At 32.8% G+C, this 21,534-nt stretch overlaps 1 protein-coding gene across 1 annotated transcript; it reads left to right on the top strand.

Annotated features, from left to right (window-relative positions):
* The first annotated feature begins 8,538 nt into the window (after nucleotides 1-8,538).
* Nucleotides 8,539-16,491, top strand: LOC132030589 (2-C-methyl-D-erythritol 2,4-cyclodiphosphate synthase, chloroplastic). The gene is made up of 3 exons (XM_059420285.1): nucleotides 8,539-8,917; nucleotides 10,149-10,279; nucleotides 15,993-16,491. The coding sequence occupies exons 1-3, from the start codon at nucleotides 8,599-8,601 to the stop codon at nucleotides 16,224-16,226; spliced, it is 684 nt and encodes a 227-aa protein (XP_059276268.1). The 5' UTR covers nucleotides 8,539-8,598; the 3' UTR covers nucleotides 16,227-16,491.
* Nucleotides 16,492-21,534: the final 5,043 nt, after the last annotated feature.

Here is a 21,534-nt window from a genome sequence, read left to right as displayed (position 1 = left end):
GTTAGGGGTTGACACACCACTTAAAAGAAAGTTACTCTCTCCGTTCACTTTTACTTGTCTATTTTGGATTTTTTACGCTGTTTAAGAAATAATAAATGAAGTATATAATTTACCAATGTATTCATATTAATTGATTCATATTTTTATTGGATTTGAAAAATGATTTGAAGTGAAAATTAATACTATGGGTAAAATAGGAAAAAATAAATTGTCATTTCTTGATATGCTAAAACTCACAAGTAAAAGTGAAAATCTATTCTTAGAATACTTGACAAATAAAAGTGAACGGAGGGGGTAATTAATTATGTACATTAATTAAAGGATTATTTGATAATAGTATCCTTTTACTCTCAAACTTTAAAAGAAATAGAAATAGTCAAATGTTGGTATTTGAAAAATCCATTTAAAAGAAAGGTTATTTTGGACCAAAAATAAAATATGAGAAATTCATTTATTTTGGATATAAGAAAAATACTAGAAATAAACTGATTCAAATTTCATATAGCCGTTTAGTTTAACAAAGCAATTCATCTTCAAAAAGCTATAAATTTTACATTACAGGTCTCTCGAAATTATCAAGAACCATTCATCACCGATTGTACATTACAGGTCTCTCCAAACTATCAAGAACGTCCATTCATCTTGCAAGAAAGTTGCCTATTTTACATTACAATTCTCTCGAAACTATCAAGAACCATTCTTCTTCCAATAAAGCAACCAACTTTACATTCATTTTCCAAGAAAAGGTACTTTCCCAAGATTTATCTTTCCCAAAAAAGAACTTCCTACTAGTATTAAAGTAAATATGGACCCACTAAGTCATCTCCCTATAGAAGACCGAATCAGTCATCTCCCTATGGAATTATTAGTAGATATATTTTCTCGTGTGGATACAAAAAGTGTAATGAAAACTTCTATATTGTCTAAGAGGTGGAGATACTTTTATCGGTTTGTTCCTTCATTTGAAGTTACATTCCAAGGTCCTCAAAGAGCCCTATGGAAGTTTTTGGAATTTGTGAAATCTTTTTTTGAAACTAGGGACAGACTGACTGTTCTTGATAGAGTTAAGCTTGATGTTGGTCGCCTAATTTCGAAAAAAAGACTTAAAAAGTTGCTTGAGGTTGTTGTTCAGCATGGCGCAAAAAGAATAAACATCTTGGTGAATCAGTCTGTTTGTGAATTACCAATGAATTTAATTGAATCAGAACTTGTGGTAGAGTTAGTAGTCAATTATGTGTCAACTGGCAGTACTAAATTTTCCAAGAATTCATCCTTCCCAAAGATACAAGCTTGATCCCACTTCCTACTAGTATCAAGAACAATTTATCTTCCAAGAAAAGTTTTCTCTCCCAAGATTTCATCTTTCCCAAGAAAGATACAAACTTTATCCTACTTCCTACGTACCAGTACTAAAGTAATGGACAGAATTAGTGATCTCTCACTAGAATTATTAACGGATATACTGTCTCGTCCGGATACAAGGACCTCTGTGAGAACCTCTATCTTATCTAAGAAGTGGAAATTCGTTTATAAATTTGTTCCTTCATTTGAAATCTCATTCCAAGGTCCTACAACATCGATATTGTGAGATTTTTTTCGGCACTCGGGACAAACTTACAGTTCTTGATAGAGTTCACATTGACGTTGGTCACGTAGTCCCACGAGAATTCCTTACAAATTTGCTTGCTGTTTCTGTTGAGCATCGGGCAAAAAAGATAAACATCTTGGTGCATAAGGGTGATGTTGTGATGGCCGCGACAAACCAACAGATAGTTATCCGATTGATTTAGTTTTTCCTCTAGTTAGATTTTGAGATTTGGGTATGTAGATCATTTAAGGTGAATCTAGAAGCAAAGATAGCTTAACATAATTAGTGGCCTAAATTAAAATTTTAATAAGAGGTCTATGTTCTTATTTTTTCCCATACTTATTGTTTAGTGTGTAGTATCTTTAGAAAATATAAAACCTTAACTTCACATAATAATATTATTTATATTAGTAAGGATTAGTTCAAGTTAATAAGATATCATCCATGTGTTTGTAATACTATCCGTTGAATGTTGTATTATAAAATTTTATTTATTAATATGAAGATGCGAGTAGTTTAATTCAAAATTCTAAAATATTTCTACAATAAAAATAGACGTTTTTTTTTTCATAATACTTTTTACGTATTTCCTAAAAATTTAAATACAGTCTAAGCAATCATAAGTTTCACTTTTGGGGCGTTAAATTTTTTGTGCTAAAGCAAAGGCTTCACTAGCCTTACCTTAGACCACCCCTACTTGGAAGATATTACTCCCCCATCCCATCTTAGTTTGACTGGCTCAACATTTAAGGAATAAAATGAGACTTTTGAATCTTATAATCTTAAATTAAATATGTATGTAATGTACTAAAATGTCTTTTAAATCTTCTAGTTTTAAACAAGCCATGTGTAATGTTTGAATTATCAACTTACTAAATATGGAAAGAGACATTTTTTTTGGAATAGAGGGAGTAATTTCATGTTTTCTCGTCAAAAGTAGATTAGAAGCAAAGCACACCTTGTCCACTTGTCGCAAAAACACGCTAATTCTAAATTAGTAGGTAAAAGACCACTGCATTTATTAAGGTGCCGTTTGGCCATAAATATCAAAAATAAATTCACTTTTTTTGGAATTTTTGAAGTTGGAGTTGTGTTTGGACATAATTTTTGAAATTGTAGTTTTTATTGAAATGTAGTTGTAAAAAAGTGAATTTTTTTTGACAAACAAGTTTTTCTTGTTTTTGGTATTCCAGAATACAATTTCAAGTTGTATTCCGAATATTTATGACCAAACGCCCAAAAGTAAAAAAAGTGAAAAAAAATTCCGGAAAAAAGTGAATAATTTTATGGCCAAACGGCTACTAACTCTTTGTGAATCGTAAATGCAAATTCACTAAGTACAATAATTTTACACCATCAACCGTACTTCCTCCGTCTCAAATTATTTGTCGTTATTACTAAAAATAGTTGTCTCAAATTATTTGTCATTTTAGAAGTTCACTTAATTATTTTTTCTCTATTTTACACTTTGGAGAATTTTGTCATTAATGGAGATGACTTATAAATAGAGTAAACATTTAATAGTGAGAGATTATAACTTAGACAAAAATAAGGGTAAAGTAGGTCAAATGCCTCTCCTAATTAATATTTCTTAACGGGTGTGTAAAACAAAATAAGTGTAAAGTAGATCAAACATTTAATGGTGAGAGATGTATTGTTACTCATTAACTGTTTAGTTTGCGTACTAATATCTCTCTTTGGTTCGAGTGATGTTTGTTATTAATATGCTGACAATGTCAAAAGTTATTCAGTTTCGTAGCAGCTTTATGTCAACAAGATCCATTGAAGATGTTGGGAAAGTCTATGATGCTAAAATCTAGTGGAATTTCAGAACTAAAGAATCATGGTGGAGTTAATTTTTTGAGGCCAAATACTATCCAAGAGCACATCCAGTTGGCAAGAAATGGAGTGCGGGATGCTAGGGTACTTGGAAAAGGATGCTTGAGGCTAGAAAAGAATGTGCAAAACTTATCAACTGGAGAGTTGCTAAAGATAATGTTTCTTTTTGGTGGGACAATTGGGTGGATAATTGTCCATCGGCTCAATATTTTGCACAGGCTTACAAAACAAAAAAAAAAAATCAAGAGTTTTTGAGCTTAAGATTGGTTCACAGTGGAATCTGATCAAGTTACATGAGGAGTTTCCACCCAATATTATTGCATAAATCTTTAATATAGAGATCCATGATGACAAGGAGGATTTTCCAATTTGGAAACCTAGTCACTGTGGTCTCTTTTCCAGTAAATATGTATGGAGGATTCTTAGAAACAAGAAAGGCATCACTTTAACTGCCAATATGATTTGGCATCCAAAAGTACCTTTCATAGTTTCTTTCTTTATGTCTCATATGATTGGTAGGAAACTTCCAACAGACGATGCTATTCAGAAATTCAAAATTCAAAGACCACTAAGATGCAACTATTGGGCACAGAGAGAGTAATGAACATTTATTCAACTAAGGTGATCTAATTTATGAGGTTTGGAAATACTTTTCAGGAATTGGTGGTATCAGAATTCAGCACAACAATATTAGAGCTACTTTGATAAAATGGTGGATGTACAAGGCTAAAAACAAGGTTCACTCCTTAGTATTACAATGCCTACCATCTATCATTTGTTGGGAAGTTTGGAAAGCAAGATGCAACAACAGATATGAAGGCGCAAAAGTCTCAACCGTAGGTTTGATAAATCAGGTAACATACCTATCAAGATTGTTGATTACAACATAATTTCCCAGCATTGATTTGGACAAGCTGTGGTATATTGCTTGGAGCCAAATTGAAAAGCTCAAACACAAAATTGACATTAACCTCTTAAAGTGGAATTTACCCCACCTTGGGAGTTTTAAGGGCAATCCTGGAAGTGCCACTGGTGGAGGCATTTTGAGGAATGATAGAGAGCAGTGCATCATTGTATATATTACTTGTTCTAAAAATCTTGCTGAAGTAATAGCAATTCTTATTGGACTGCAGTGGTGTGTAAGTCAAGGATACAACAATGTTGTAATGGAATATGATTCTATGTTGATCATTGGTATGATCAATAGGAAGCTCAACAACACTCGGCAAGTCAGATCCACAATCAACAAGATTCAAGCTTTGAAGGACAATAGAAATTAACTTTAAATTTCAGCATTGTTACAAAGAAGTGAATACTATTGCTGATTATTTGGCTAATCTGGGGAAAAGCAGCAAGCAAAACTCTTTCTTCACAGTGGATTTAACCTTTGAGAGTTAAAAACACTATGAAGAATGATATAGATGGTATAACATGCTTTTGGTTCAATGCTCAAAATAAACATTTCACTTTTGATCATGGTTGAGCCTAATCTAAAGCTTTATCTTCTGTGTTATTTCTTTCAGAGGTTTATGTCCTCCTAATCTTATTCCTTTGAAATAAACAGGTAAGGGTCAATATCTAACCCTACACCATTACAGTGGTGACTTATAAAAAAAATGTCAATAAGATCATTTTCTTGTATGGTTGTAACTAAGATATTTGTTCCCAAATATTTACTTGAAGCCAAGTTTAATAAGTATTGTTAAGGGGTGTTCAAATGAGGAAAAACCGATCCGAACCGGTACGAGTCAAACCGACTTAATGAACCGGAATAAAAAAACCGAATTATATATGTAAGATTAAAAAAAATTTGTATCTTCTTTATAATTTTGGTTCAGCTTTGTTATATGGTTTGGGCCATATCATCTGTTGTATTGGAGGCAATTTGGATCTTTTGGTTATATGTCTTTGTCTTCATCGTTTTTTATATTTAATTAATCCTTTTTATTCCTTTTTTTGAACTTTAGAATATATTTTAACAAATAAGTTTTAGGATCAACATCTAACCCTACACCAACATTACAGTGATTTTTGAAAGTTATGTGATCTTGTTCCGGCATAAAAAAATGTGTGCTTGGTTTTATGGTGTTTTCTTGTTAATAATTTTGATTTTTATGCAATCTTATGTGTTTTTGGTGTTGTTTTGTTAATAATGTTTTGTTTTGGTTATGAAAAATGAAAGTTTGCTTCACGTATAATTTTGGCTGTAATAAAGTTATGCTTGTTAGCATAACTTCATGAATTAAGTTAATTTATGTGTGCTTGATTTTTGGTGTTGTCTTGTCAATAATGTTTTTGTTTTGCTTATGAAAATGAAAGTGATAGAAATCAGATTTTTCTAGAAACACTTGCGTAAATTTTTATTTTCATGAAAATAAAAGTTTGCCTCTAACCTTTTGTAAATGATTTACTTTTTTTTATTTTGCTTATGAAAATGAAAGTTGCCTCTAAAAAGATACTTTGTTCTTTTGTAAAGTAAACTTATCCGGCATACTTTTCTAGTTTTTAACACTTGTATACTTGATGTTTTGATGAAAATGAAAGTTTACCTTTAATTTGTTCTTTTGTAAAGTGATTTGAGACTTGTGTACTTTTTTATTTTGCTTATGAAAATAAAAGTTGCCTCTAACAAGCATACTTTGTTCTTTTGTAAAGTAAACTTCTCCGCCTCATCCTAAGATATTTTTCTAGTTCTTAACACTTGTATACTTGATGTTTTGCTTATGAAAATGAAAGTTTGCCTCTAATAATTTGTTCTTCGTCATTTTTTATATTTAATTGATCCTTTTTTATTTAAAATTATAGTGTTTTGTTATAGTGTCTCTACGATTTTTTCAACTTTAGTTTCGTTCCATGTATATATTTTGATTTTTTGAATATATGAATTGATATGTTTAGCTTTGATTTTGATATGCGTTTTGGTTTTCTCTTTGTTGAATCTATTTTTATGTTGTTAAAAATAATATTTTTTGTGAAGAATGTGTTTTAAATGCCGGGGTCATTTTTGAGACTAAAGTTATGCCGGTTCCGGCATAAAGTTATCTTATTCTAGCATAACTTCATGAATTAAGTTAATTTATATGTGTCTTGATTTTTTGGTATTGTCTTCTTAATAATTTTGATTTTTATGCAATCTTATGTGTTATTGGTGTTGTTTTGTTAATAATATTTTGTTTTGGTTATGAAAAATGAAAGTTTGCCATACTTTGTAATTTTTTAAAGTGAACTTCTGCGTGCTTGTCTAATTCTTAACACTTGTGTGTTTTTTTGTTTTGGTTATGAAAAATGAAAGTTTGCCTCTCACGTACTTTGTAATTTTTAAAGTTCCTAATTCTTAACACTTGTGTATTTTTTTATTTTGCTTATGAAAATGAAAGTTTGCCGCTAGGCTTTGTTCTTTTGTAAAGAGAACCCGCCTCCTCCGGCAGACTTGTCTAATTCTTAACACTTGTGTACTTTTTTATTTTGCTTATGAAAATGAAAGTTGCCAATAGTAAAGTGAACTTCTGCCTCCTCGGGCATACTTTTCTAGTTCTTAACACTTGCGTAAATTTTTGTTTTGCTCATGAAAATGAAAGTTTGTCTCTAACATACTTTCATAAACAAGATACTTTGTTCTTTTGTAAAGTGAAATTATCATGTAATTTTTTATTTTGCATGAAAATGAAAGTATTTTGAACCTGCCTCCTCCGACATATAGAAAAATGAAAGTTTGAGAATTTGTTCTTTTCTAATGTAAAAATACTTGTCTAATTCTTAATACTTGTGTATTTTTTTTTATTTTGCTTATGAAAATGAAATTTGCCTCTAACAAAGATACTTTGTTCTTTTGTAAAGTAAACTTCGCCTCCTCCGACATACTTGTTCTTAAGATTATTTTTTGTCAAAGTTACTATAATTTCAAGTCTAAGTCATTGAGCATTGTATACTAATCAAATGGAACGTATAAACTAATAAAAATCGAACAAAGCAATAAATTTGATCAATTCTATGTTGTTGAGTAAAATTATGATTCATCATATTGAATCTTTCTATTTTTAGTTCATAGAAGATGATTTGTTGTTATTTTCAAATATTAACAAATCTAAACTTAATAAAGCATGAAATTGAGTTGAATTACATTCAATTGAAACGCTATATATTATATATTTTATCTTTTTCGATGTTGTAGCATCAATGGAGATTTCTCCGGTGAAATGTGATGGAACGATTGAAAGGTTTGTTGTTGAAATGATGGATAGGTTTAATTGGATGTTTGGGGTTCAAGATTTTTATATGTTATGGGTAGGGATAGTAAAGTCTTTTCTTATTATCTTTTAACAAAAAGAAAATGAATTGCCCATTCAAATAATTAGAAAGAAAAGTTTCTTATTCTATTTCCCCCATCCTTAGGGGAATGAAGCTAAGAGTTTTTTTTTTTTTTTTTTTTCCTTTTTCTTTTTACAAAGAGATGATGAGACAAATTTGTGTGGTATTTGCTTACATTTTCGGTTATGTCTCTGTAGCTACGAGAGAATAAAAACAAAATCTTTGAAACTTGAAGTCCTTAAACAAAAATGATAGGGAATGAATGTTTTAGCATGTGAATGTGATACTGCTTTCACCATAGTTGTTGTATCTTATTTTCTTTTTTTCACCTTACTTGTATCAATTTCTTTGCATTATAAAATACCAAAAATCGCAAAATCCGAATCAACCCGATAAAAACAAAACCGAAACCGATTGAATTTATACTATAATGGTTTGGTTTGGTTTGAATATAAAAAAAAACCCGATTTAATTGGTTTGGTTTGGTTTTAATCAAAAACCGAGTCAAACCGGACCATGAACACCCCTAGTTAGGATTATTTGTTTATGGATTTGAAACTTGGTTAGCAAGTAGTAACATCATGTGATATTGTCTTGTAAGAATTTATGTTAATATTAATTTTTTTTTTGAAAATGTATGTATTTTTTTTTTAAAATAGGGTCGGCTCATCCTAGCCGCTACCCACGTAGTGATGAGTCATTTTGATGGGCCAGCCTGGCCTGACCTACCCGTGCTATACTAACGTACAAGTGGAATAATCCCCTTTCAATTTAAACAATTCACACAAGTTAAATATGTTTTTTCAGGCTTGACTTCAATATACTACACCAAAGAAAGGAAAAACCAAACTAGCTCCAAATCCATGGCTATGGCATCTTCAATATTTTTTCCAACTCCAATTCCAACTAAACTCATCTCAAAACAAAACCCCTTGTCTTTAAATCCTTTAATCTGCAAATTAACACACAAACCATTGAGGAATTTGTTGGTTTCTTGTTCAGTTTCAACAAGTTCAATTGAAGCTGAAACACAAACATTTAATTCTACTACTACTCCATCAAAGTCACTTCCTTTCAGAGTTGGTCATGGATTTGACCTTCATAGATTGGAACCTGGATACCCTTTGATTATTGGTGGGATTAATATTCCTCATGATAGAGGTTGTGAAGCTCATTCTGATGGTAATTTTGACTTAACTCATAATCCTTTTGTGCAATATCTTTTTGGCACAATTACTATATTGGAGACAAAGGGGCTATTAACAGTTGTTTAATTATATAAGTGGGTATTTCGTTATTTTATATGGAGAATTGAACAACTTTTATTTGTACTATGCTGTTTAGAAATTTTAATTTAAAAAAAAAATTATAATAAGTAGTAAGATTTTTAGTAGTGTTTGTGCAGTTTCCAATTGTGTGATTTTTGTTTTAAGAAGATTAAGGGTCATGATGTCCATTTTGTTTGACACTGTTAGTGTTTAGGTTAAGGATGTTTTGTTTGATTATAATTTTTCATATGGAATTTGAAGTATTTTTAGTTATAAAAGAGTCTGATTTTTATGCTTTTTACGTGGTTTCTGAATATGCCAATTTTATTTCGACAAGATTAAGAAATCGATGAGTCCAATTTGTTTTACACTTACTATTTGTGTTTCCTTGACTTTAATTTGTCAAACAACTTTTTAAATAGTGTAAATTATAAAAAAATAAGTTTATAGTAAGTAGTTTTCAAATATGTGATTTTTTTTTTTTTTTTAGATGTTTGGAGTAGCTTAAGAAATAAGTGGCTGACTGGTCAGGAGCAACCTGGAATTAAGTCCCTTGTTAATGTTCTTGACCTGGAGAATCCAGATTTGTGGAGTAGCTTAAGAAATGTACAAATTCACACCAAAACTTAGATGCGTTGACCCTCAACTCCACCATTCTCTTTGGGGAAAAGAGTAAAAAATAATCATCTACTATGCGAAATATCTAAAATGTACTCTTTCTTTTATACTATGCAGCCATTCATACTATTGTTGTTAACAAAACTTCTCGTATTTGCCTTTGAACCTAATAGATCTCCAATGTGTATTATAACAGAGGGTAATTTAGAACATGCTCGTAGAGGGGTAAATTTGGTCCTTCTTCCTCAAGCATTTAGATACATGGAATCCAACCAGTCCATATTAGAGCTTTGTTAGTCAAGGGCAAATACGAGACAATTTGCTAACGGCAAGGGAATGTATGGTCCAAAGTATAACATAGGGTAAAACTAAGATTGTTTTTAAAGATGAAGATAAATTTGGACCTTTTCCGTTCTTTTGGGGTAGAGGATTACTTACTTTACACCATATGTAAGCACATAAAAGACTCATCTCGATGGTTGAAGAGATTAATTTTTTTCTTGTGTATTTTGAATTCATTTTCTTAGGTGATGTGTTGCTTCATTGTGTTGTTGATGCAATTTTGGGGGCTCTGGGGCTACCTGATATCGGGCAGATTTTCCCGGACAATGATCCTAAATGGAAGGGTGCGCCTTCTTCGGTATTCATGGAAGAAGCTGTAAGTTGATGCTCTTCTTTATTTCGCTTTTAGTTCAACATTGAATTTGAGCTTCTCAGTATAAAATCATGGTTACTTGTCCTTATTGTTCAGATATGTCCTCACTCGTCCTTATCGTAAAATCATGGTTACTTGTCCTTGCTGGCAGTTAATATTTATCCGTGCGTTATAGCAGTTCCATCACTGATATTTTCATGCCTCGGAGTTTCATAAATAGGCACTTGGTTGGCAATATTAGATGTGTTCAAACTCGAGTTTCAGGTTTAGTGAGGGACAAAGGAATCAAATAGGATTAGATGAATATGTTTTTATTTTTTATTTTTTTTTATTTTTTATTTTTTTAACGAAAATGAGTAGATTAAGGAACTGGGTTGAAGTTATGAGTGGTTTGCTAATTTGCGCTGTGCAAGTCAATGCTTAAATCAACCGGCTTTACCTAACTTTCACCAGTTATCACCTTTGCCAGCAGTACTAGGTTGGGCTGACAGTATTACTGTTTTTTATTTTGATAACCGTATTTTCCGGACCAGCTTGTGCACACTTCGACTAATTCCACTGGGGTAACTGCTACGCTCAACTAACATAGGTGCCGGGTAACACCGTCCACAAAGGCTTGGACAAATAGGAAGAAATTACCTTGTGTTTTTTGCCTTCGCTGGGATTTATACCTGAGACCTCATGGTTCTCCAATCCACTTCGTCGGCCACTAGTCCAAACCCTTGGGTGCACTGCTCTTTGAACCTTCATTTTTTATTTGCTTTCTGGTCTTTGGACTTGAGTTGTTCTCTAGTTTTTGCACCCAGGTGAGTTGAATGGAGCTAAGTGAAACAGTTTGTATAAGCAAGAAAAAATGAGAGCCCCGCAGGGAGAGGAAATATGGATAGAGAGGAATCAGGGATAGGAATATTGATCACAATGGAAAATAAACTATCAACTTGGTAAATTTAGTCACTAAAGCAGTAATCTTCTTCATGACACTCCCTGTTCTGTGCTCTATTATGATCGTTCTTGATGACTTTTCTGTAAGGTGGTCAACCTTTCGTCACTTTGTAAGCATATGCTGAAAAAACTTAGCTGCTGGGAAGTAAATAAGCCAGTCTCCTTGTCCTGTATGCTTCTAATCCATATATGCTCGGACTGGGCATCACACTTTTCTATATACTGGATCATGGCTTTCTTGGAAGGAAACGGACTATGTTTAACTTTTGCTAGCAATCATTCAAATTCAAGTAAATACAGATTAAGACGGTATTACTGTTAAGATTGTACAAAAACGAGCTTAAGATATAGGTAATTGCTATTCAATAAACCACCATCCTCCAATAAGATCTAATGAAGATGTTGCAGGCAATTCTTGCCGAGGGATGAATGGTGTGCCTTAAGTTGGGAAACATACGGTTTCGGGTTTTCTGCGAGTTAGTTGATAGATCACCTTCTTCTAGCTGTCAGAGACCTTGTTCATCTGGGGTTGAAGAAATGTTCATCTGGGGTTGAAAAAATGCCTCTTCCTAGTTCTTATCGTATCTAATATTTATCGATCCAACAGTGCAGATCAAAACTGCTCTGACTCTACCTGTTGTGTTTTAAATTTCTACGTTTTTCTTCAAGGAGAGTGTGTGCATATGTGTTCTTGAACCATTGATTTCTTGTGCATCTATGTTCTTGAACCATTGATTTCTTGTGCATCTAGACTTCTAGTTGAGGTTTATTTGTCAATTCAATTTTCAATACAACCTTAATGAATGGACTATGAAAGGGTCGGTCAAGCGGTTCGGGTTTCTGACAGACTCCTTGCACCCACTTTGGGGACAGAGCATTCATTATCCTCATCTTTAATTACTGATGAACCACCTTTTCCTATGTCTATGGAAACTCCAGCTTGCAATCACAGGGGCTTACCCCACAAGGTCAGAATGGAGTCAATGGTTAGCCTCCATCCTTATTTTGTTAGTGTTAACTGATTGCAACCTGCCAAAAAATCTATAGGATTATACTCATACAATGAAGAAAAGTGGAGTGGAAGGGGAAATCAACTAGCTTCTTATCCACCACGTGCTTTTTTGCTCTCTATTTTATAGAAGAGAGACATCAAATTAGAGTGAAAAGCTACTACAGTAGTAGTATGGCTTAGCTAGTCTTTTGTAACTTGAAGGTCTAGGTTAAGTCTCATCTCTATAATGCTTGGATGTATAGGTAATTGTATCGTCCCTTATATTCCTTTGATAGTATAACGGTCTGGAAATATTCCACTTCAGTAAATATGTTTTAGATGCTTGCCTAAAGTGGTAGGTATGACCAACAAGCCTTATCCTATGTGCTTTAAGCCCTATAAGCCTTAGTTTCCCTAATAAGGATTGTCCCATGGTTTGATTGTAACATTTGTAGTAAGTTGTGTCTGGCTTTTTTCAAGTAAAGGTTGCATGATATATCATACTCTACAGTAGTTATGGCTAGAGGCTGGAACTTTTTGTCTTTCGGGTTATTTTTCCCTTTATGTGACTATGTCCTTCGGGCTTTGGTCCAATTTATAGAACAACATGTGATATATGGTTTAGAGGCAAATCACAGGTCCGAATCCTGCTGCGGACAAAATCCTGGTATTTAAATGGAAAAGAATAGAGCGCAAGTCAATTATCCACCGAATTTCGAACCGTGAACCGCTGCCTCCCCGGTTTGGGGGGGGGGGGGGGGGGATGGGATGGGGATTTCTCGATTTTGAAAAAAACAGGTCCTCGACTCAACTTTTTCCCCCAGTCCCCTTATCTTTGATTCACCTCTATTTGCCTCAGAATTATTAAACTTCCTTTGTTGATCAATTGATGTCTGCACCGCATGCTTAGCAGCAGTAAGTTTCATATATTCTCTTATTTTTCTTCTCCTTCTCTGTGCCTTTCCCTCATTATCGGAATCTCCGATAATCTCCGATAATGATCTTTGTTTTTGGTTTAGAGACATTATGATCAAGTGGTTGCTTGTGGCTGATCAAGCAAGGCCAATTAAGGGTTCTCTAGAATTAGAGTTTTTTAAGAATCTAATCCTTATCTCTGCATGAACATACAAGTCTAACCCTAATAAAGGACTCCTGATAAACATCAAACCTAATGTAAGTGTAACATTAACACCTAAGTTGTAATCTCAACAGTTAATACTGTCTATACGCATCAGTTTTTTTTTTTTTTCCATTTTGTTTCGATTTTAGCTTAATTTGCATTAATAACATGAGATTGTTGGTCTTTTTAAACAATTTCAATCATTGTGGTTTTAGGTCTACCTTGTTCCATTTTAATCACTTTCAATCCTTATTATCACACCTATGGCCAGTGCATACGGAGGTATAAGTAGGACATTGCCAAATCATCTCAGATTACCTTCTCTCATTTCATACTCTCCCGTACTACTTACACCCTTTGTTGGACGTGGTCATAAATAATTGTGTCCTATCTTATATAACTACGCATCCATCTTAAATTTGCATTTCTACGACATATTTCTTGTGGAATATGTTGGGTCTCAGAGGCCAATATTTTATCCTATATAAAAACTACTGCTCTCATAAATGTTCTATAGAAACTTGCCTTTATTCTGTATCTTCCAAAATCGCATGGCACTTCAATAGCACTCCTCTATTTCATCCATATATCTTTGATTTTATGTGTTATGTTTTCATCTATGATACCTAACTCTTGGAAGACTAAGCCTAAATATATGAATTTTGTACATTTCGATATTCGATATATATATTGTATCAGCCAAGTCCTTCTCTGGTCTTACAATCTCAACATCTTCTCACGTGGAATTCCAGACCAGCACAACCTACTCATTGGTTGAGCTAATTCTCTTGCCTTTTGACTCTTTAAGAACTGGGGAAGAGACCGAGTTAAAGTTTCTTGCCCTGCGGCCTTTTTTCCTTCTCTTTTCACCTTTTTCGTCCATTGATTTTGTAGTTCATTTCTCTTTTTTGTATTGTATAGTTAGTTGTGTTGGATAATTGATGCATAGTCTGAAGGAAGTTCACTTCATTCTTCTAATGATGGCTAAACTTATATGTTTGTGCTTTGTCAGTCGCATCATATACAACTTACCTGCATACATACCACACAAATAAATAATGAATGTATGGAGAAACAACTCAGCACAAGTTATAAAGAAATCAACAACTCAAGGAAATAGTATGCAGTATTTCCCTTGGTGGGGGTTCATGGTCGGCCCCTTTGTTTGACCTACCTGCCTCCTATGCCAACCACTGTTTTATTTGGTTGAAACATGGCATAACAGGTAGAATAGTAGTTACCAGCATGGTGTAGCAGAGCTTTATTTTATGCTTTCTCACAACCTGGAAAGTTTTTAATGTTATAGATTTGCTGAAGGGATAATTGCACTTTTGGTCCCTCAGTTATTGGTAATTCTGCTTTTGGTCCTTGTAATATATGACTCGACATATTTAACCTCCAATTAGTTAAAATGTAAGTTTTTGGTGCCTCATGTAGAAAATATATTATATTTGGGTATTTATAGTAATATATTACCGTTAAATATGGAGTAACAGTACAAACTTAACATAACACATGAGTAATTAAGCGATGAAATGGTTAATAATTATGGTAAATTTGTTAATATTCACGAGCAAAGAGATCAAAAGTCACAATTCCATTAACTGAAGGTTTAATCTGCTTAGTCCAATATCACAAGGACTAAATTCATAATTTATCAGTAATTGAGGAACAAAAAGTGCTATTATTGACAAATGTTCTGGTTTCGCCTTTTGACAAGTGACAAGTTTTCCGGTTCCTATTGAGTGAAAGATGAGGAAACCGTAACTAGTAAATGAATAAATAGTAATGCGACCGGAAATAGTTCTGCAATTAGTTTTTTATTCTGCATAAGCTAGGTTCCATTTTAATTTATCCGATTAACATAAACGGATGTGGATATGTGCAAATGAAGTTTCTTCCCATTCAAATTGCAGATTATTTGCAAGCCCCCACACTAACGCTATATTTATAGTGGTCTGGTTTGACATCCACATACTATGAGAGGTGAAGTGGATTGTCTGTACCTAATTAGTAAGCTACTAATACTAACACTTCCAACGTTAGGGGAATCAATTAGCTTGTTTGGTAGAGAGTACATGACAGTGATAGATACTAGGTGGGATTGCTGAAAATGAACAAAATAGTTTTTCCTTGATAATGTTGCATGAAATAACTAACAATTGTAGCTAGGCTTATCGCCCATTCTCCCTTGGATCTATGAGTAGAAATTTGTACTGAATGCGGGACAAGTACACCTAAACACTATAGGAGAACAAAAGTGAGAACCAATTAGATATGTGCTTATAATTCAAGAACTAGTTCAAACTGAGAACAAATGATGGAATTATTACATTTTTACTAAAAAGGCTCGAGCAATTAAATCTTGACGTAGAACTTTGTCCAAGGTATGGAACAGGACACCATAACCAAAGATTAAGATGAAATTGCTCTTCCTTACTTCAGTATGCCATGAGAGTGTGGTAAAAAACTAACTGCAAAAGCGTCTTAGAAGATTTTGAAGAGCCACTTTTCTTCCTATTGCCTTCTTTAATATGTCAATAAGAGTTTACTGTTTTCCTCTCGTACACGATTTCATTCTTCATCACCAGTAATGACAGTACTAAAGTTCAGTTGAATTAATAGATGATCTAACTTGTTCGTGCTTTATGGTTAATGTTCAGGTGCGTCTAATGCATGAAGCAGGTTATGAATTAGGAAACCTAGACGCCACTTTGATTCTACAAAGACCAAAAGTGAGTCCGCACAAAGAATCTATTAGAACCAATTTATGTAAGCTGCTTGGTGCTGATCCTTCCGCTGTAAACTTGAAGGCAAAGACTCATGAGAAAGTTGACAGTCTCGGAGAGAACAGGAGTATCGCGGCTCATACTGTTGTTCTTCTTATGAAGAAATAGTGAATAGAGGTGGTCAATTTTGGTGCATAAAATTTGTGTACTATAGCATCTGCTAGCCATTCAGTGAGAACATCATATTGGTCTTGGTCATGGATATTTTCTGAACTTTGTAGTCAAAACATGATATCCCAAAAATTGGAATTCCCTGCCATTTCAGTACCCCACCCCCCAAAAACCCCCTACCCCGCCCTTCTTTCATCACCTTAATTTTCTTTTTCTTGAAGGCATACTGTTGATGGTCAAAAAAGAATTTCAGTTTTGTTTCTTTCGTTTCTCCATTTTGTTTATATCTAAATTATAGCAGTTGGTCCAGGAAAAAGTGATGAATACATACTACTAGACTAATATTTTTGATGACCAAAATATGCGAGTTATTGTGGCTGCAGCAAGTATGGCTTAATAAAATTTGTGGCATTTCCTAAATATCATAAAATTATTTTTGGGGACCCAAATTTTGGGGGGCCGAAAGCAAAGATTTTACTAGTTCCAACTCTCGTAGAATATCTTGTGATATTTCATCAGTTCCTTTGAAGGGTCAGTCAATTTATTTGATCAACCGAAACATACTAAACTAATTACCATTCTTTTCATCTGTTTAATATTGGCCTTAAACTTTATCCTCTAGATTGACTGAGCTAAATTCCACTTTCTACATTAGTATAAGTTCTAGCATTTTCACAGTAAAAACTTCTACACAAATTTCTACATTAGTCTTTGTTTCAACAAAATTGAAAGGCTACCATTCAATCCTATTTCCTATGGTCTTGTTCTTTTCTATTACCTTGTTTGGACTTTTCTCTATTCACATCTGCCCAACAAACAAGAACATTTAGAATGATAAATAGAGAATTGAAAAATGATGCACACTTAGGATCTTGAATGGTTCTGCACTTGACCCAAATTTGTTGATTTTCTCACATTTTTTAGTGCAGAATGATTCTGGAATTAGTGACCCAATTCTTGAAATTAGATATTTAGCATGTTTAAAATTGACAAAATATTTTTTTTTTAAAAAAATTGGTAACTATAAAATCAGAACAAAGAAAGTCTCCAGTATTATTAATGATGACTAGTATACCTGCTGAATGAGATATTACTGCAGTGGACTGTTGAAGTTTCAGTGCATGGTTGCTAGGGGGGAAATTCTTTAATTTTGACTTTGAAATAAAGTTGAGAAATTCCAAACAATGTGAATGCAAAATATGAGGTGTTAAAATTGACCATAAATGTTAACTCGAAGGATTAGGTGAGTGATGTCTTGATTAAGGGCTAACACAGATTTAATCTCAATTAAGATTGGATCAACTTGGGCAGCTAATTTTATTTTTCCCAAATCAAAAATTGACCATAAATGTAACTCGAGGGATTAGGTGAGTGATGTCTTGATTAAGGGCTAACATAGATTTAATCTCAATTAAGATTGGATCAACTTGGGCAGCTAATGTTGTTTCCCCAAATCAAGTCATAAGAGAATTTTATAAAAAAAAAATGAAAAGAACAGAAATAAGACAAACAAATGTTTTAACAGAAGACATAAATTACTTTCGTGTAAAATGAAATTGCATATTTAGAGGAAAAACAAAAAAAAAACAAATTAATGAAAAAATGATTTTGAATTGCACCAGGTGGGTAATTACACATTTCATTTTCCATTTTTTGGTTCAACCATCTGGCTGGTGTTTGGAACCCACTGGGGCCCACTAATTCGAATCACACCATAGAAAGCCACTATGGAAAGTTTTAGCCTTCCCTACCAAATAGGACTAGCTCTGATCCTGAATAATAAGATAATTTTTATCATTTTGCCCATTGGAGGTAATGACGCATTTCTCAATATATATTAATGACTAAGTTAAGCTTTGAACGAATTAAGTCACGATTTTTCGTCAAGTAAATTTGTATTTTCATTTTCGACGTCAAGTAGATCAATATTAATCCGTCTAAATTTGACCCAACTCATTCATTTGACACCCTTAATTTAGAAATAGTAATCAAGCAAGTTAATTTTAGGGAAAAGGGTCAAAAATACCTCTCTATTTTGAGAAAAGGGCTAAAAATATCGTTCATTACAAATTTAGGTCAAAAAATATCCCTCCCGTGTTAAAGTTTTTGAATATCTCTTGTCCAACGGAATCACGACCTAACTTTGATTTAAACTTTTAAGCATAACCGTTTAAACGCCCAACTAAATGAAAAACTCATATGGGTTCCCCCTCCTATGTCTAGTGGCTCCAAATGTAGGGCTCAGAAACAAGTTGATCGCTTATGGGTTTTTTATGTAGTTGGGTCGGGTCTAAATGGAGTGGGTTTACAAATGAAATCGGGTTATTTTGAGGGATTTGGGAATTTCCGTTAAGATAGGGGTATATTTTGAAAACTTTAATGACGGGAGGGGTATTTTTGACCTAAATTTATAACGGAGGATATTTTTAGCCATTTTCCCAAATAGAGGAGCATTTTTTACCTTTTGCCTTAATTTTAGTGTGACAGCAGGACACACTGAAAGTTTCAGGATTTGAATGACTTGTGATTTTTCTGCCAAATGGTACACAAAAGAGCCACCCACATTCTTGACGCGTTCTTCCTTCCATTTCTTTTTTCCAAAGTACTATTTGTTTTACTCAAATTCGAATTGTCTTCTTGTTATTGTGAAAAATGATTAGAATTTTAACACTCTATGACTTCAAAGGCGACAGGTGAGTTGCACGCTAAAATCACAAAGTTTGATTAATTGTTGACTGATTATTTCTGCTTATGAATCATATGCTTCCATTTCCCTTTATTTGCATATGTTGCAAATCATTTAAAAGAGATACAAACACCTAGTAGAATTAGGCCAATAATCACTAGTTCTCCTTCGATATATTTGTTTTTTCTTGTCTCCCATAAAAAAGGAATCTTTTTGACTCTATATAAAAAGGATTAAATGGTATGGAGAAGTTAGGCATTTAGGTATATCAAATTCAAGTTCAATAGAGGGTTTTGTGCTATTTAAGTGCTAATGGAACTATTGGTCAAAACATAATTTTGGCAAGAGCTTTAACTTTATAATTAATCAACATGCAAAAATACGTTCAAATAATACATTTAAGCAATACATTCAAGGAGTGGTGAAGTAGTGATATCACTATATATGTATTTAAGCTATATATATCGATATGTGTAAAAAGAAAAATTACATCATCAGTCAGTTTAATTAATTGTAGTAGGTTACTCTTTTATTTTCTTGATTATATTTTCATATCAGGTTTGCTATGAAGATTCATCTATTGTTATAAGTGAACTTAACCTGACAGTGTAAAAAAATCTGTACACTGACCATGCACAAAACTTTTAAACTTTATCAGTATTACTACTTCTTATGTCTCATTATCTGTTTTAATATTGCAGATGAAACTTGATAACTTAATTTTACCTATCTAAGAACTTGAATAATAATAATAAAAGATAATTACTAGAAATACTTTAATAGAGAAAGTATAACATTAAACAAGTAGTTTCAGTATATCGAATTAGAAAGTGTAATGAGATATTAACGTGTACAAAAATAGTCTAGCATAACATGGTCGGAAGAGGCCGAATTCCAAACATGGAGAGAAATAAAAATAACTTGCCTAATGGTTGAATGATTTTGAGTGAAAAAAATTGCTTAAAATGTGTGGACGGAGAAAAAGCAAGCATTTTTTGACTGCATTTGCTTGATGAAATAATAGTAAATTTTTAATACTATACGAAAAAGCATAACTACTAAAGCTAGTACTTGAATTCCTTTTCCCAAAAATCAACATTTAATACTAGAGTTTTTGCAGAGACATGATTCACGACTTCATCTGCATATGTGATCTTCTCCGTCCTTAGTTTTAGATTTATTAATGGAAAAAGAATACAAAATATTTCTCTATTATATGAAATATTTTAAGTTTACCCCCCTTTATAGTTTAGGCCTTTAGAATCATTCATACACTTGTGATTAACAAATTATCTTATACTGTTGTAATATGTTTTCCTGCAGTATTTTGATATGTGGAACTCACCCGGTTTAAGATGGAGCTCTGTTAAAGTCAATAGCACATATAAAATGATTTACTAATGACAAAATATGAATGAAGCCTCTAAAGCTTTGGTCCAATGATAAAAACGTTACATTATTTGTGTGTATTAAATGCACGTCATGAGTTCAAATCTTATGATGACAAAAGCCTTCTATTTTTGCACCCATCCTCACGATGGACCGCTACTCCCAAATCTCGCTTTGAATAATTCTTAGGACATTCACTAGACAAACGAGTTAATTAGTCAAATCACATGGTTATGGTGATTGACGTTTAGCGTAATTTTGTGTAAGTACATGTACTTAACTCTATTGTGTAAAAGAACCTTTTTCACCTTTTCCGATATTTACTTTAAAGCCCGATTAATTTGGATTTGTATAGAAAAAACTCAATTTCAAGGTAATACGTTTTGTATAAAAAGTGAACCCTTTTTCACGGATATGTAAATTTTCATATATATATTCGATAAATATGTCAGGTAAGTTACACATTTTTTCGTGTTACCAACCTAAACTTAATGTAAACACTTGCTTGCAGTTGAGATTAATTATAAACTGATTGTATCAATACCTTTAGACCGAAATGAATAAACTTAAAAGTCTTAAAACGTTTTGCATTGCCAAAAAGAAGAAAGATGAAAAACTCACAGTATCACTCAGCTTGATTTTCTTATATAAAAATGAAAATGGTAATTAGAAGTCATCATCACTCCTTCAAGAGATTAGGTCTTAACATGTCCTTCCTTTGTTATTTGTCATGATTACTAAAAATAGTTTTCTCAAATTATTTATCTCTTTTCCATTTTACTCTTAGTAGAAATTTGTCATTAATAAAGATGACACATAAATACAGTAAACATTTAATAGAGAGACTATAATTTAGATATAAATACGGGTAAATTTAATCAAGTACCCCTCTTAATTAATATTTCTTAAAAAGCGTATAAAATTATAAAATGACAAATAATTTAATACCAAAGTTGACTTTGAGATTGATCCAACTTAAATTAAGACTCGTATTACATTAAAATTCTTCTGACTCGTATTACATTAAAATTCTTCTTTCTTTTCTTTTCCTTTTTGGGTACTTTTCTTTCCACGTATACTGGGGCCTCAACTTTTGAAAATACTAGTAATAACAACACCGTCAAATTAACTTTTTGTTGGTAGTTCAAGGGCCACAATCACAAGAGGTTGACGGTGGAAATATCCAGATGGCTAACAAGGAAGTATAAACTGTAAAGCATTTTAATGTGC

The sequence above is a fragment of the Lycium ferocissimum genome, chromosome 9 (assembly GCF_029784015.1).
Source record: "Lycium ferocissimum isolate CSIRO_LF1 chromosome 9, AGI_CSIRO_Lferr_CH_V1, whole genome shotgun sequence".
In the NCBI taxonomy this organism is placed as follows: Eukaryota; Viridiplantae; Streptophyta; class Magnoliopsida; order Solanales; family Solanaceae; genus Lycium; species Lycium ferocissimum.
This window is presented reverse-complemented; position numbering and strand designations above follow the sequence as displayed.